Source organism: Oncorhynchus masou, chromosome 33 (genome assembly GCF_036934945.1).
Source record: "Oncorhynchus masou masou isolate Uvic2021 chromosome 33, UVic_Omas_1.1, whole genome shotgun sequence".
NCBI lineage: Eukaryota > Metazoa > Chordata > Actinopteri > Salmoniformes > Salmonidae > Oncorhynchus > Oncorhynchus masou.
This window is the reverse complement of record NC_088244.1, coordinates 4543709-4556208: the sequence shown is the minus strand read 5'-3', so window position 1 is coordinate 4556208 and position 12500 is coordinate 4543709. Positions and strand designations below refer to the sequence as shown.

Sequence of the window (12500 nt, the reverse complement as noted above, 5' to 3'; positions counted from 1 at the left end):
ATTTCAACCCCCTTTTTCTCCTCAATTTCAATCTTGTCGGCAAAGGTCGAGTCAAGGTCGAACCCTGGTCTGTAGTGAAGCCTCAATACTGCGATGCAATGCATTAGACCGCTGTGATACAGCCTGGGATTGAACCCTGGTCTGTAGTGACGCCTACAGACCAGAGTTCGTAAAACTGGAGGCCCTGGGACGTTTTTCTAAGGAGTATAATTCATTGGCTGATCTCTCCGGTGGGATTCCTAACCCACAGGAAGTCCCACCCAGTTGACCATAAATGGTGATAGCCTTCAATGGCGCTGCCCGTGTTAAAACAGGCTTTGTGACAAGTGTGCCCTCTAACCATCTCTATGCCTAGCACACACCCCTCCAGCCCACTCCATAAAACACACAGGGAGCCCACAATGCAAACACGCTAGCTTCCGTCATCAATCACCCAAGCATAAAGCAAGCTGTCTACTAAAGCTATACAGGGACACTATACCTAAAACATCGACCTATTGAACCTTGAGACTTATTCAGGAGAATAAGGTATGTTCGCAAATGCAAAAGGGGTAGAATGACTGAGGTGGAGTTGGCCGCAGAATAGAACACATGTTGTCGTGAAGACATTTCATTAGTCATGAATATAACAGGGAACACACAGAGAGGATGTCTATGATAACATAGCACCTCCTTCCTCGGAGGAACGAATTCAGATACTACTATACTAACAAATAAATCTACACATCATTTGAAAAACACGGCTGTGTGTGAGATCTAAGACAGTGGAAAGGGCAGACAGAGCCACAGAGATGTAGGTATTAATTATTGTATTCATATACAATTCAATTCAATTCAAGGGGCTTTATTGGCATGGGAAACATGTGTTAACATTGCCAAAGCAAGTAAGGTATATAATATATAAAGTGAAATAAACAATAAAAATTAACAGTAGACATCACACATACAGAAGTTTCAAAACAATAAAGACATTACAACTGTCATATTATATATATATACAGTGTTTTTACAATGTGCATATACATGTGGTACGGAGGACTCACCTGAATGGAGGACATCTGAGCGTACCCTTTCCAGCTGAACCCTTCAAACTCCAAGGGGTTGTAGCCGAAGCGCACCGGCCGCCCGTCCAGCATGGTACCCTCCTCTATCTCAAACTTCAGGTGGTGCAGGTCTGGAAAGTAGTGGTCTGGCCGAGGCCTTGAAAGGAGAGACGGAATGCTGGTTTAAAATAACATTTTCAAGTAAATGAAAATAGAAAGCCTCCTATTGGGTATCGTATCTCAGGGGTTAATAAATGACAATGGGACTCTTCTTATTTTTTTCTATCTGGGATTCAAACGGAATGTTTTCACATCCATTTTTTCACTCACATGTTACACTTGGATCCCTCCACGTTGGGTCTGCAACGGCATCTCCCGGTCCTCTCCCCACAGGACTGACCCACTGATCCTCCAATGTCACACTGACAACCTGCAACACACACCAACACATCTAGAGGACCTGGTATACTGCAGTACAACCTGCAACACACACCAACACATCTAGAGATCATGACATACTGCAGTACAACCTGCAACACACACCAACACATCTAGAGGACCTGGTATACTGCAGTACAACCTGCAACACACACACCAACACATCTAGAGATCATGACATACTGCAGTACAACCTGCAACACACACCAGCACATCTAGAGGACCTGGTATACTGCAGTACAACCTGCAACACACACACCAACACATCTAGAGGACCTGGTATACTGCTGTACAACCTTTATAGTTTATAAAAAAAAATGCATAGTACACCAGACTGGTGTTATTGTAACAGAGGAGATTTGGAATTCGCCCTCTCGAGGTATCTCTGCTTGAGACATGTAAAGCCCAACTTTTGCCCCCGAACCATGAGGATGTTCTCTTGATCTAATGGTTAAGATGTTGGGTTGGCGAGCGGTACTAGGACCCCTGGGTTACTTGGACCCCTGGGGGTACTTTGCCTATCCACAGGGAGTACTAGGATCCCTGGGGGTACCTAGGATATCTACAGGGGGTACTAGGATCCCTGGGGGTACCTAGGATATCCACAGGGGGTACTAGGATCCCTGGGGGTACTTGGCCTATCCACAGGGGGTACTAGGATCCCTGGGGGTACCTGGTCTATCCACAGGGGGTACTAGGATCCCTGGGGGTACCTGGTCTATCCACAGGGGGTACTAGGATCCCTGGGGGTACCTGGTCTATCCACAGGGGGTACTAGGATCCCTGGGGGTACCTAGCCTGTCCACAGGGGGTACTAGGATCCCTGGGGGTACCTAGGATATCTACAGGGGTAAATAGGATCCCTGTGGGTACCTAGCCTATCCACAGGGAGTACTAGGATCCCTGGGGGTACCTAGGATATCTACAGGGAGTACTAGGATCCCTGGGGGTACCTAGGATATCTACAGGGGGTACTAGGATCCCTGGGGGTACCTAGCCTATCCACAGGGGGTACTAGGATCCCTGGGGGTACCTAGGATATCTACAGGGGTAAATAGGATCCCTGTGGGTACCTAGCCTATCCACAGGGAGTACTAGGATCCCTGGGGGTACCTAGCCTATCCACAGGGGGTACTAGGATCCCTGGGGGTACCTAGCCTATCCACAGGGGGTACTAGGATCCCTGGGGGTACCTGGCCTATCCACAGGGGGTACTAGGATCCCTGGGGGTACCTGGCCTATCCACAGGGGGTACTAGGATCCCTGGGGGTACCTAGCCTATCCACAGGGGGTACTAGGATCCCTGGGGGTACCTAGCCTATTCACAGGGGGTACTAGAGAAGACTCATGAGACCATAGGCCTACTGGTAGATTGTACAAGAGGGGATACTTCAGGGGTCCTCTGGACAGAGCAACATTCAGTTGGTGGGACAGTAGTCGAAGGGTTACCTTGACAGCCGAAGAAGCTGCCACTCTGCAGGTTGAAGTATCCGTCTTTACACACAGAGCAGGTGCCACTGCACACGTTGGGTTTACAGTGACATTGGCCGTTGTTCTGAAGGAGCCCGAGAAGAAAAGAAAAGAAAAAAAAAACTTTTAAAGATCCGTTGAATTGAAAGAAGTAGTGTATCATCGCGGTACCATCTGTACCGTGACAGAACTCTACTGTCGCTAGCCAGTATTACTGGTCTAATTGAACTGCGTGTTCCATCTGTACTGTGACAGAACTCTACTGTCGCTAGCCAGTATTACTGGGCTAATTGAACTGTGTGTTCCATCTGTACTGTGACAGAACTCTACTGTCGCTAGCCAGTATTAATGGATGCTTCATGTCAACTAAATCAGTTGAATCGTTGAGAAAAAAAAACCCGTTTCACCTGAGCACACTCTGCCACACCGGCCACAGTCCCTTCAACGTTGCATTCACAGTCTGGGAGATGGAGGAACACACAGAACATACAATTCATTCACGTCATTCACTTCAGGAAGTAGTATAGGATGTAGTAGAATCTACTGCTACCCAAACGGAATTTGTCACGTTTGAAACAGGTCAACCCAAAGTCTGCTACATAAATTATTCACAATAACAAGCACAATGTTTCCTTTTGATACAACAGGAAGTGTAAAGATGTCTCCTTTTGATAAAACAGGAAGTGTAAAGATGTCTCCTTTTGATAAAACAGGAAGTGTATAGATGTCTCCTTTTGATAAAACAGGAAGTGTATAGATGTCTCCTTTTGATAAAACAGGAAGTGTATAGATGTCTCCTTTTGATAAAACAGGAAGTGTACAGATGTCTCCTTTTGATAAAACAGGAAGTGTATAGATGTCTCCTTTTGATAAAACAGGAAGTGTATAGATGTCTCCTTTTGATAAAACAGGAAGTGTACAGATGTCTCCTTTTGATAAAACAGGAAGTGTACAGATGTCTCCTTTTGATAAAACAGGAAGTGTATAGATGTCTCCTTTTGATAAAACAGGAAGTGTACAGATGTCTCCTTTTGATAAAACAGGAAGTGTATAGATGTCTCCTTTTGATAAAACAGGAAGTGTATAGATGTCTCCTTTTGATAAAACAGGAAGTGTATAGATGTCTCCTTTTGATAAAACAGGAAGTGTATAGATGTCTCCTTTTGATAAAACAGGAAGTGTATAGATGTCTCCTTTTGATAAAACAGGAAGTGTACAGATGTCTCCTTTTGATAAAACAGGAAGTGTATAGATGTCTCCTTTTGATAAAACAGGAAGTGTACAGATGTCTCCTTTTGATAAAACAGGAAGTGTACAGATGTCTCCTTTTGATAAAACAGGAAGTGTATAGATGTCTCCTTTTGATAAAACAGGAAGTGTATAGATGTCTCCTTTTGATAAAACAGGAAGTGTACAGATGTCTCCTTTTTGATAAAACAGGAAGTGTACAGATGTCTCCTTTTTGATAAAACAGGAAGTGTACAGATGTCTCTTACTGGAACATCTGTTGGCGGTGTCAGGTGACAGGTTCCAGAACAGAGGTTTACACCTGTCACAGGCCACACCCTCCACAAAAGGACGACACTCACAGGAACCCTGTTAAAAGATGTGTAGAGATGACTAAACAATGAACACAGTAGAGAATATATGTTGCATTTCGTTAAAACATATTTGATTAGAAACCGAACTAACCGTAAATGTAAGCTACTTACAACAGTTGGCAGGACCTCGTTCTGCACAGAGCCGACTGGGTTGCATGTGCCAGCTGTTCAGGGGAGAAAGTAACACATAGTTTAGTTTATATCTTCATCTCTTTGACTCTCTCTCTCTGGGACAATAAAGTAGACACATGAACTTGAAAGATTGAGATCAAGTTCAAGTTTAAGATCAAGATGGACTCTAGTCTTACCTTGGCAGAGAGGGAATCCGTAGGTTCCAGGGCTGCAGGTGTCACACCTCTGTCCCATGACGTTGGGTAGACAGGTACACTGACCACTCACCTGGTCACAGCGACTGAACCTGGAGCCCTCAGCTGAGCACTGACAAGCTGAGGGAGGAAAGAGATCTTAACACATTAGCATAGTAGCTGGGGAGCGAGATAGCCAGCTAGCATTTAGCTACATTCAGAATACTTTTTAAAATTGAACCTTTATTTAAACTAGGCAAGTCAGTTATGAACAAATTCTTATTTACAATGACAGCCTACCGGGGAACAGTGGGTTAATTGCCTTGTTCAGGGGCAGAACGACAGATTTTTAACCTTGTCAGCTCGGGGGATTTGATTTAGCAATCTTTCAGTTACTGGCCCAACGCTCTAAACACTTTGGTACCTGCCTCGTCTACACTCTAACCACTAGGCTACCTGCCTCCTCTACACTCTAACCACTAGGCTACCTGCCACCTCTACACTCTAACCACTAGGCTACCTGACACCTCTACACTCGAACCACTAGGCTACCTGCCACCTCTACACTCTAACCACTAGGCTACCTGCCACCTCTACACTAACCACTAGGCTACCTGCCACCTCTACACTCTAACCACTAGGCTACCCTGCCGCCTCTACACTCTAACCACTAGGCTACCCTGCCACCTCTACACTCTAACCACTAGGCTACCCTGCCACCTCTACACTCTAACCACTAGGCTACCCTGCCGCCTCTACACTCTAACCACTAGGCTACCTGCCTCCTCTAAACTCTAACCACTAGGCTACCTGCCTCCTCTACACTCTAACCACTAGGCTACCTGCCGCCTCTATACTCTAACCACTAGGCTACCTACCTCCCCTACTCTCTAACCACTAAACTACCTGCCTCCTCTACTCTCTAACCACTAGACTACCTGCCTCCTCTATACTCTAAGCACTAGGCTACCTGCCTCCTCTATACTCTAACCACTAGGCTACCTGCCTCCTCTACACTCTAACCACTAGACTACCTGCCTCCTCTATACTCTAACCACTAGGCTACCTGCCTCCTCTACACTCTAACCACTAGGCTACCTGCCACCTTTACACTCTAATCACTAGGCTACCTGCCGCCTCCACACTCTAACCACTAGGTTACCTGCCTCCTGTATACTCTAACCACTAGGCTACCTGCCTCCTCTACACTCTAACCACTAGGCTACCTGCCTCCTCTATACTCTAACCACTAGGCTACCTGCCTCCTCTACTCTCTAACCACTAGGCTACCTGCCGCCTCTATACTCTAACCACTAGGCTACCTGCCTCCTCTACACTCTAACCACTAGGCTACCTGCCACCTCTACACTCTAACCACTAGGCTACCTGCCTCCTCTACACTCTAACCACTAGGCTACCTGCCGCCTCTACACTCTAACCACTAGGCTACCTGCCTCCTCTACACTCTAACCACTAGGCTACCTGCCTCCTCTACTCTCTAACCACTAAACTACCTGCCTCCTCTACTCTCTAACCACTAGGCTACCTGCCTCCTCTACACTCTAACCACCAGGCTACCTGCCTCCTCTACACTCTAACCACTAGGCTACCTGCCTCCTCTAAACTCTAAGCACTAGGCTACCTGCCTCCTCTACACTCTAACCACTAGGCTACCTGCCTCCTCTATACTCTAACCACTAGGCTACCTGCCTCTTCTACACTCTAACCACTAGGCTACCTGCCTCCTCTAAACTCTAAGCACTAGGCTACCTGCCTCCTCTACACTCTAACCACTAGGCTACCTGCCTCCTCTATACTCTAACCACTAGGCTACCTGCCTCTTCTATACTCTAACCACTAGGCTACCTGCCTCCTCTACTCTCTAACCACTAGGCTACCTGCCGCCTCTATACTCTAACCACTAGGCTACCTGCCTCCTCTACACTCTAACCACTAGGCTACCTGCCACCTCTACACTCTAACCACTAGGCTACCTGCCTCCTCTACACTCTAACCACTAGGCTACCTGCCGCCTCTACACTCTAACCACTAGGCTACCTGCCTCCTCTACACTCTAACCACTAGGCTACCTGCCTCCTCTACTCTCTAACCACTAAACTACCTGCCTCCTCTACTCTCTAACCACTAGGCTACCTGCCTCCTCTACACTCTAACCACCAGGCTACCTGCCTCCTCTACACTCTAACCACTAGGCTACCTGCCTCCTCTAAACTCTAAGCACTAGGCTACCTGCCTCCTCTACACTCTAACCACTAGGCTACCTGCCTCCTCTATACTCTAACCACTAGGCTACCTGCCTCTTCTACACTCTAACCACTAGGCTACCTGCCTCCTCTAAACTCTAAGCACTAGGCTACCTGCCTCCTCTACACTCTAACCACTAGGCTACCTGCCGCCTCTATACTCTAACCACTAGGCTACCTACCTCCCCTACTCTCTAACCACTAAACTACCTGCCTCCTCTACTCTCTAACCACTAGACTACCTGCCTCCTCTATACTCTAAGCACTAGGCTACCTGCCTCCTCTATACTCTAACCACTAGGCTACCTGCCTCCTCTACACTCTAACCACTAGACTACCTGCCTCCTCTATACTCTAACCACTAGGCTACCTGCCTCCTCTACACTCTAACCACTAGGCTACCTGCCACCTTTACACTCTATTCACTAGGCTACCTGCCGCCTCCACACTCTAACCACTAGGTTACCTGCCTCCTGTATACTCTAACCACTAGGCTACCTGCTTCCTCTACACTCTAACCACTAGGCTACCTGCATCCTCTATACTCTAACCACTAGGCTACCTGCCTCCTCTACTCTCTAACCACTAGGCTACCTGCCGCCTCTATACTCTAACCACTAGGCTACCTGCCTCCTCTACACTCTAACCACTAGGCTACCTGCCACCTCTACACTCTAACCACTAGGCTACCTGCCTCCTCTACACTCTAACCACTAGGCTACCTGCCGCCTCTACACTCTAACCACTAGGCTACCTGCCTCCTCTACACTCTAACCACTAGGCTACCTGCCTCCTCTACTCTCTAACCACTAAACTACCTGCCTCCTCTACTCTCTAACCACTAGGCTACCTGCCTCCTCTACACTCTAACCACCAGGCTACCTGCCTCCTCTACACTCTAACCACTAGGCTACCTGCCTCCTCTAAACTCTAAGCACTAGGCTACCTGCCTCCTCTACACTCTAACCACTAGGCTACCTGCCTCCTCTATACTCTAACCACTAGGCTACCTGCCTCTTCTACACTCTAACCACTAGGCTACCTGCCGCCTCTATACTCTAACCACTAGGCTACCTGCCTCCTCTACACTCTAACCACTAGGCTACCTGCCTCCTCTACACTCTAACCACTAGGCTACCTGCCTCCTCTACACTCTAACCACTAGGCTACCCTGCCTCCTCCACACTCTAACCACTAGGCTACCCCGCCACCTCTACACTCTAACCACTAGGCTACCTGCCTCCTCTACACTCTAACCACTAGGCTACCTGCCTCCTCTACACTCTAACCACTAGGCTACCTGCCTCCTCTACACTCTAACCACTAGGCTACCTGCCGCCTCAATCTCGTTTACAGAAAGGAACTACAGGTGTGTCATTCGGATAAGATGGTATAGGAAATTAGTTTTGCAATTGTTAGTTAGATTACTTGTTGGTTATTACTGCATTGTCGGAACTGGAAGCACAAGCATTTCGCTACACTCCCATTAACATCTGCTAACCATGTGTATGTGACAAATAAAATTTGTTTTGATTTATAAATACAGCACAACACATGACAAAACACATCATGCAAAGGATCCAATGTTGGACAGAAACGTCTTCATTAACGTATTTGTAAATACGTGTACGGAGTTGTAACATATTGAATCAATCTGATTTGAACAACCAATCAGGCTTTGAGATGTCGTCTGAACTCGGACAACTTACGCGTGCAGCTGGGGAAGCCGTGGAAACCAGGAGCACACTGGTCACAAGCGGTGCCGCTGTAGTTGGGTCTGCAGTGGCAGTGGCCTGACACACTGCAGCTGGAGCCCAGGGAGGTGCGAGGATCACAGGTGCACACTGGGTAAACAGGAAGCGACAACATCATGAGATCACGAAGGCATCAATTTAACAAATGTACAAATAATTAGGAGTTAACAAAATGTTTAAGGTGTGGTGTGTTTTATTTTGGTGTCCGGTGTGTAGTTGAGGTGTGTGTAGTTGGGGTGTGTGTAGTTGAGGTGTGTGTAGTTGAGGTGTGTGTAGTTGCGGTGTGTATAGTTGTTGTGTGTGTAGTTGTGGTGTGTGTAGTTGTGGTGTGTAGTTGAGGTGTGTGTAGTTGAGGTGTGTGTAGTTGAGGTGTGTGTAGTTGGGGTGTGTGTAGTTGAGGTGTGTGTAGTTGAGGTGTGTGTAGTTGAGGTGTGTGTAGTTGGGCTGTGTGTAGTTGAGGTGTGTGTAGTTGAGGTGTGTGTAGTTGGGCTGTGTGTAGTTGAGGTGTGTGTCGTTGAGGTGTGTGTCGTTGAGGTGTGTGTAGTTGAGGTGTGTGTAGTTGAGGTGTGTGTAGTTGGGCTGTGTGTAGTTGAGGTGTGTGTCGTTGAGGTGTGTGTCGTTGAGGTGTGTGTAGTTGGGCTGTGCGTAGTTGAGGTGTGTGCAGTTGGGGTGTGTGCAGTTGGGGTGTGTTTTATTGTGGTGTCTGGAGTGTGTAATTGAGGTGTGTGTAGTTTTGGTGTGTGTAGTTGTGGTATGTGTAGTTTCGGTGTGTGTAGTTTTGGTGTGTGTAGTTTCGGTGTGTGTAGTTGTGGTATGTGTAGTTTCGGTGTGTGTAGTTGTGGTATGTGTAGTTTCGGTGTGTGTAGTTTCGGTGTGTGTAGTTTCGGTATGTGTAGTTGAGGTGTGTGTAGTTTGGTGTGTGTAGTTTCGGTGTGTGTAGTTGTGGGATGTGTAGTTTCGGTGTGTGTGGTTTTGGTGTGTGTAGTTTCGGTGTGTGTAGTTGTGGAATGTGTAGTTTCGGTGTGTGTAGTTTCGGTGTGTGTAGTTTCGGTGTGTGTAGTTTCGGTGTGTGTAGTTTCGGAGTGTGTAGTTGATGAGCGTGGTGTGTGGTCCAGTCAGCGGTCAGTACCTTGGCAGTTGGGGTAGGAGTGGAAGCCTGATCTACACTGCTCACATCGCGGTCCCTGGAACTCCGGACGACACACACAGCGTCCAGAGACATCACAACCCCCTGGGAGAGAACCTACACTGCTACAGCCACACACTGATGGAGGAAGAGAGGGAGAGAGGAAGAGAGGGAGAGAGGGTTAGGGAGGAGGGGGAGCGAGAGAAACATTAGTTTCTATGTAACGTCTGTGGTCCTGTGTCAGTTGTCTGGAGAGACAGAGAGTATTATGGAGCTGTAACCTGTGGCAGCCTTCAAACAGTGTTTTTGTAGCCAGTCTTTGGCAGACAGACAATGACTTTGGCACAGTGGTCACAATGTGTTGGCTGAGACTCACGTTGGCAGAGGGGGTAGTGATGTGTGTGTGTGTGTTTGTGTGTGCGTGTGTGTGTGTATACTCACGTTGGCAAAGGGGATAGTTGAAATAGCCTGGGGTACACTGGTCACATGAATAACCCTGAAAGCCTTGGCGACACAGGCACTGCCCCGTCAGGAGGTCACACCTACCATCATGACATCCCGGACCAAAGCACTGACAGGCTGGGAGAGGACACACACACACACACACTGGGATTACACACACACTGGGATTACACACACACTGGGATTACACACACACTGGGATTACACACACACTGGGATTACACACACACTGGCATTACACACACACTGGGATTACACACACACTGGGATTACACACACACTGGGATTACACACACACTGGGATTACACACACTTGTGTAATGAACAAGTGTGTGTTTGTGAGTACATATGGGAGTGGGGGGGAATCTGTGTGTGTGTGTAGGGGGTGTGTGTGTGTGTGTGTGTGTGTGTGTGTGTGTGTGTGTGTGTGTGTGTGTGTGTGTGTGTGTGTGTGTGTGTGTGTGTGTGTGTGTGTGTGTGTGTGTGATAAACTAGGTGTATTGTGGCTGTCTTTGTATTTTGTGCCTGTTAGTTTATGGAAGAAAGGACTATCTTGGAGCGTATATTTGAGGAAAATCCTTCAGCAACTGTAAAACAACCCTAACTACCCAGAACAAACTGTAAAACAACCCTAACTACCCAGAACAGACTGTAAAACAACCCTAACTACCCAGAACAAACTGTAAAACCACCCTAACTACCCTGAACAAACTGTAAAACTAGCCTAACTACCCAGAACAAACTGTAAAACTTCCCTAACTACCCTGAACAAACTGTAAAACAACCCTAACTACCCAGAACAAACTGTAAAACTACCCTAACTACCCTGAACAAACTGTAAAACAACCCTAACTACCCAGAACAAACTGTAAAACTACCCTAACTACCCAGAACAAACTGTAAAACTACCCTAACTACCCTGAACAAACTGTAAAACAACCCTAACTACTCAGAACAAACTGTAAAATGAGCATAACTACCCAGAACAAACTGTAAAACTACCCTAACTACCCTGAACAAACTGTAAAACAACCCTAACTACCCAGAACAAAGTGTAAAACTACCCTAACTACTCAGAACAAACTGTAAAACTATCCTAACTACTCAGAACAAACTGTAAAACTACCCTAACTACCCAGAACAAACTGTAAAACTACCCTAACTACTCAGAACAAACTGTAAAACTATCCTAACTACCCAGAACAAACTGTAAAACTACCCTAACTACCCAGAACAAACTGTAAAACTACCCTAACTACTCAGAACAAACTGTAAAACTATCCTAACTACCCAGAACAAACTGTGAAACACCCCTAACTACCCAGAACAAACTGTAAATAGAGCATAACTACCCAGAAAAAACTGTAAAACTACCCTAACTACTCAGAACAAACTGTAAAACTATCCTAACTACCCAGAACAAACTGTAAAACAACCCTAACTACCCAGAACAAACTGTAAAACGAGCATAACTACCCAGAACAAACTGTAAAACAATCCTAACTACCCAGAACAAACTGTAAAACTACCCTAACTACCCTGAACAAACTGTAAAACAACCCTAACTACCCTGAACAAACTGTAAAATGAGCATAACTACCCAGAACAAACTGTAAAACTACCCTAACTACCCAGAACAAACTGTAAAACAACCCTAACTACCCAGAACAAACTGTAAAACGAGCATAACTACCCAGAACAAACTGTAAAACAATCCTAACTACCCAGAACAAACTGTAAAACTACCCTAACTACCCTGAACAAACTGTAAAACAACCCTAACTACCCTGAACAAACTGTAAAATGAGCATAACTACCCAGAACAAACTGTAAAACAACCCTAACTACCCTGAACAAACTGTAAAACAACCCTAACTACCCAGATGCTCTCGACGGTGAAGCTGTCTGTCTGGTATGACTAGTAGACATGTGACTTGACTTACTCTGGCAGTTGAGTCCGTGGTGCCCTGGCGCACAGCTGTCACAGTGGTCCCCAGTGAAACCGGGTTTACAGATACAGGCACGGGTACGCGGATC

The 12500-nt window shown here is 46.6% G+C and overlaps 1 protein-coding gene across 1 annotated transcript in view; it reads right to left on the bottom strand.

The window, feature by feature from the left end:
- lama5 (laminin, alpha 5) overlaps window positions 1–12500 on the bottom strand; it is a 255832-nt gene that overhangs the window by 131949 nt on the left and 111383 nt on the right. The window contains exons 12-22 of the mRNA XM_064956204.1: window positions 12407–12500; window positions 10443–10580; window positions 10005–10139; window positions 8831–8965; window positions 4861–4998; window positions 4664–4716; window positions 4448–4547; window positions 3359–3411; window positions 2931–3036; window positions 1374–1473; window positions 1044–1200 (exon numbers count right to left, since the gene is read on the bottom strand). The exon at window positions 12407–12500 is cut by the window's right edge and continues 47 nt beyond it. Of these exons, the coding sequence (XP_064812276.1) occupies window positions 1044–1200; window positions 1374–1473; window positions 2931–3036; window positions 3359–3411; window positions 4448–4547; window positions 4664–4716; window positions 4861–4998; window positions 8831–8965; window positions 10005–10139; window positions 10443–10580; window positions 12407–12500 (1209 nt within the window). The remainder of the gene's footprint in view (window positions 1–1043; window positions 1201–1373; window positions 1474–2930; window positions 3037–3358; window positions 3412–4447; window positions 4548–4663; window positions 4717–4860; window positions 4999–8830; window positions 8966–10004; window positions 10140–10442; window positions 10581–12406) is intronic.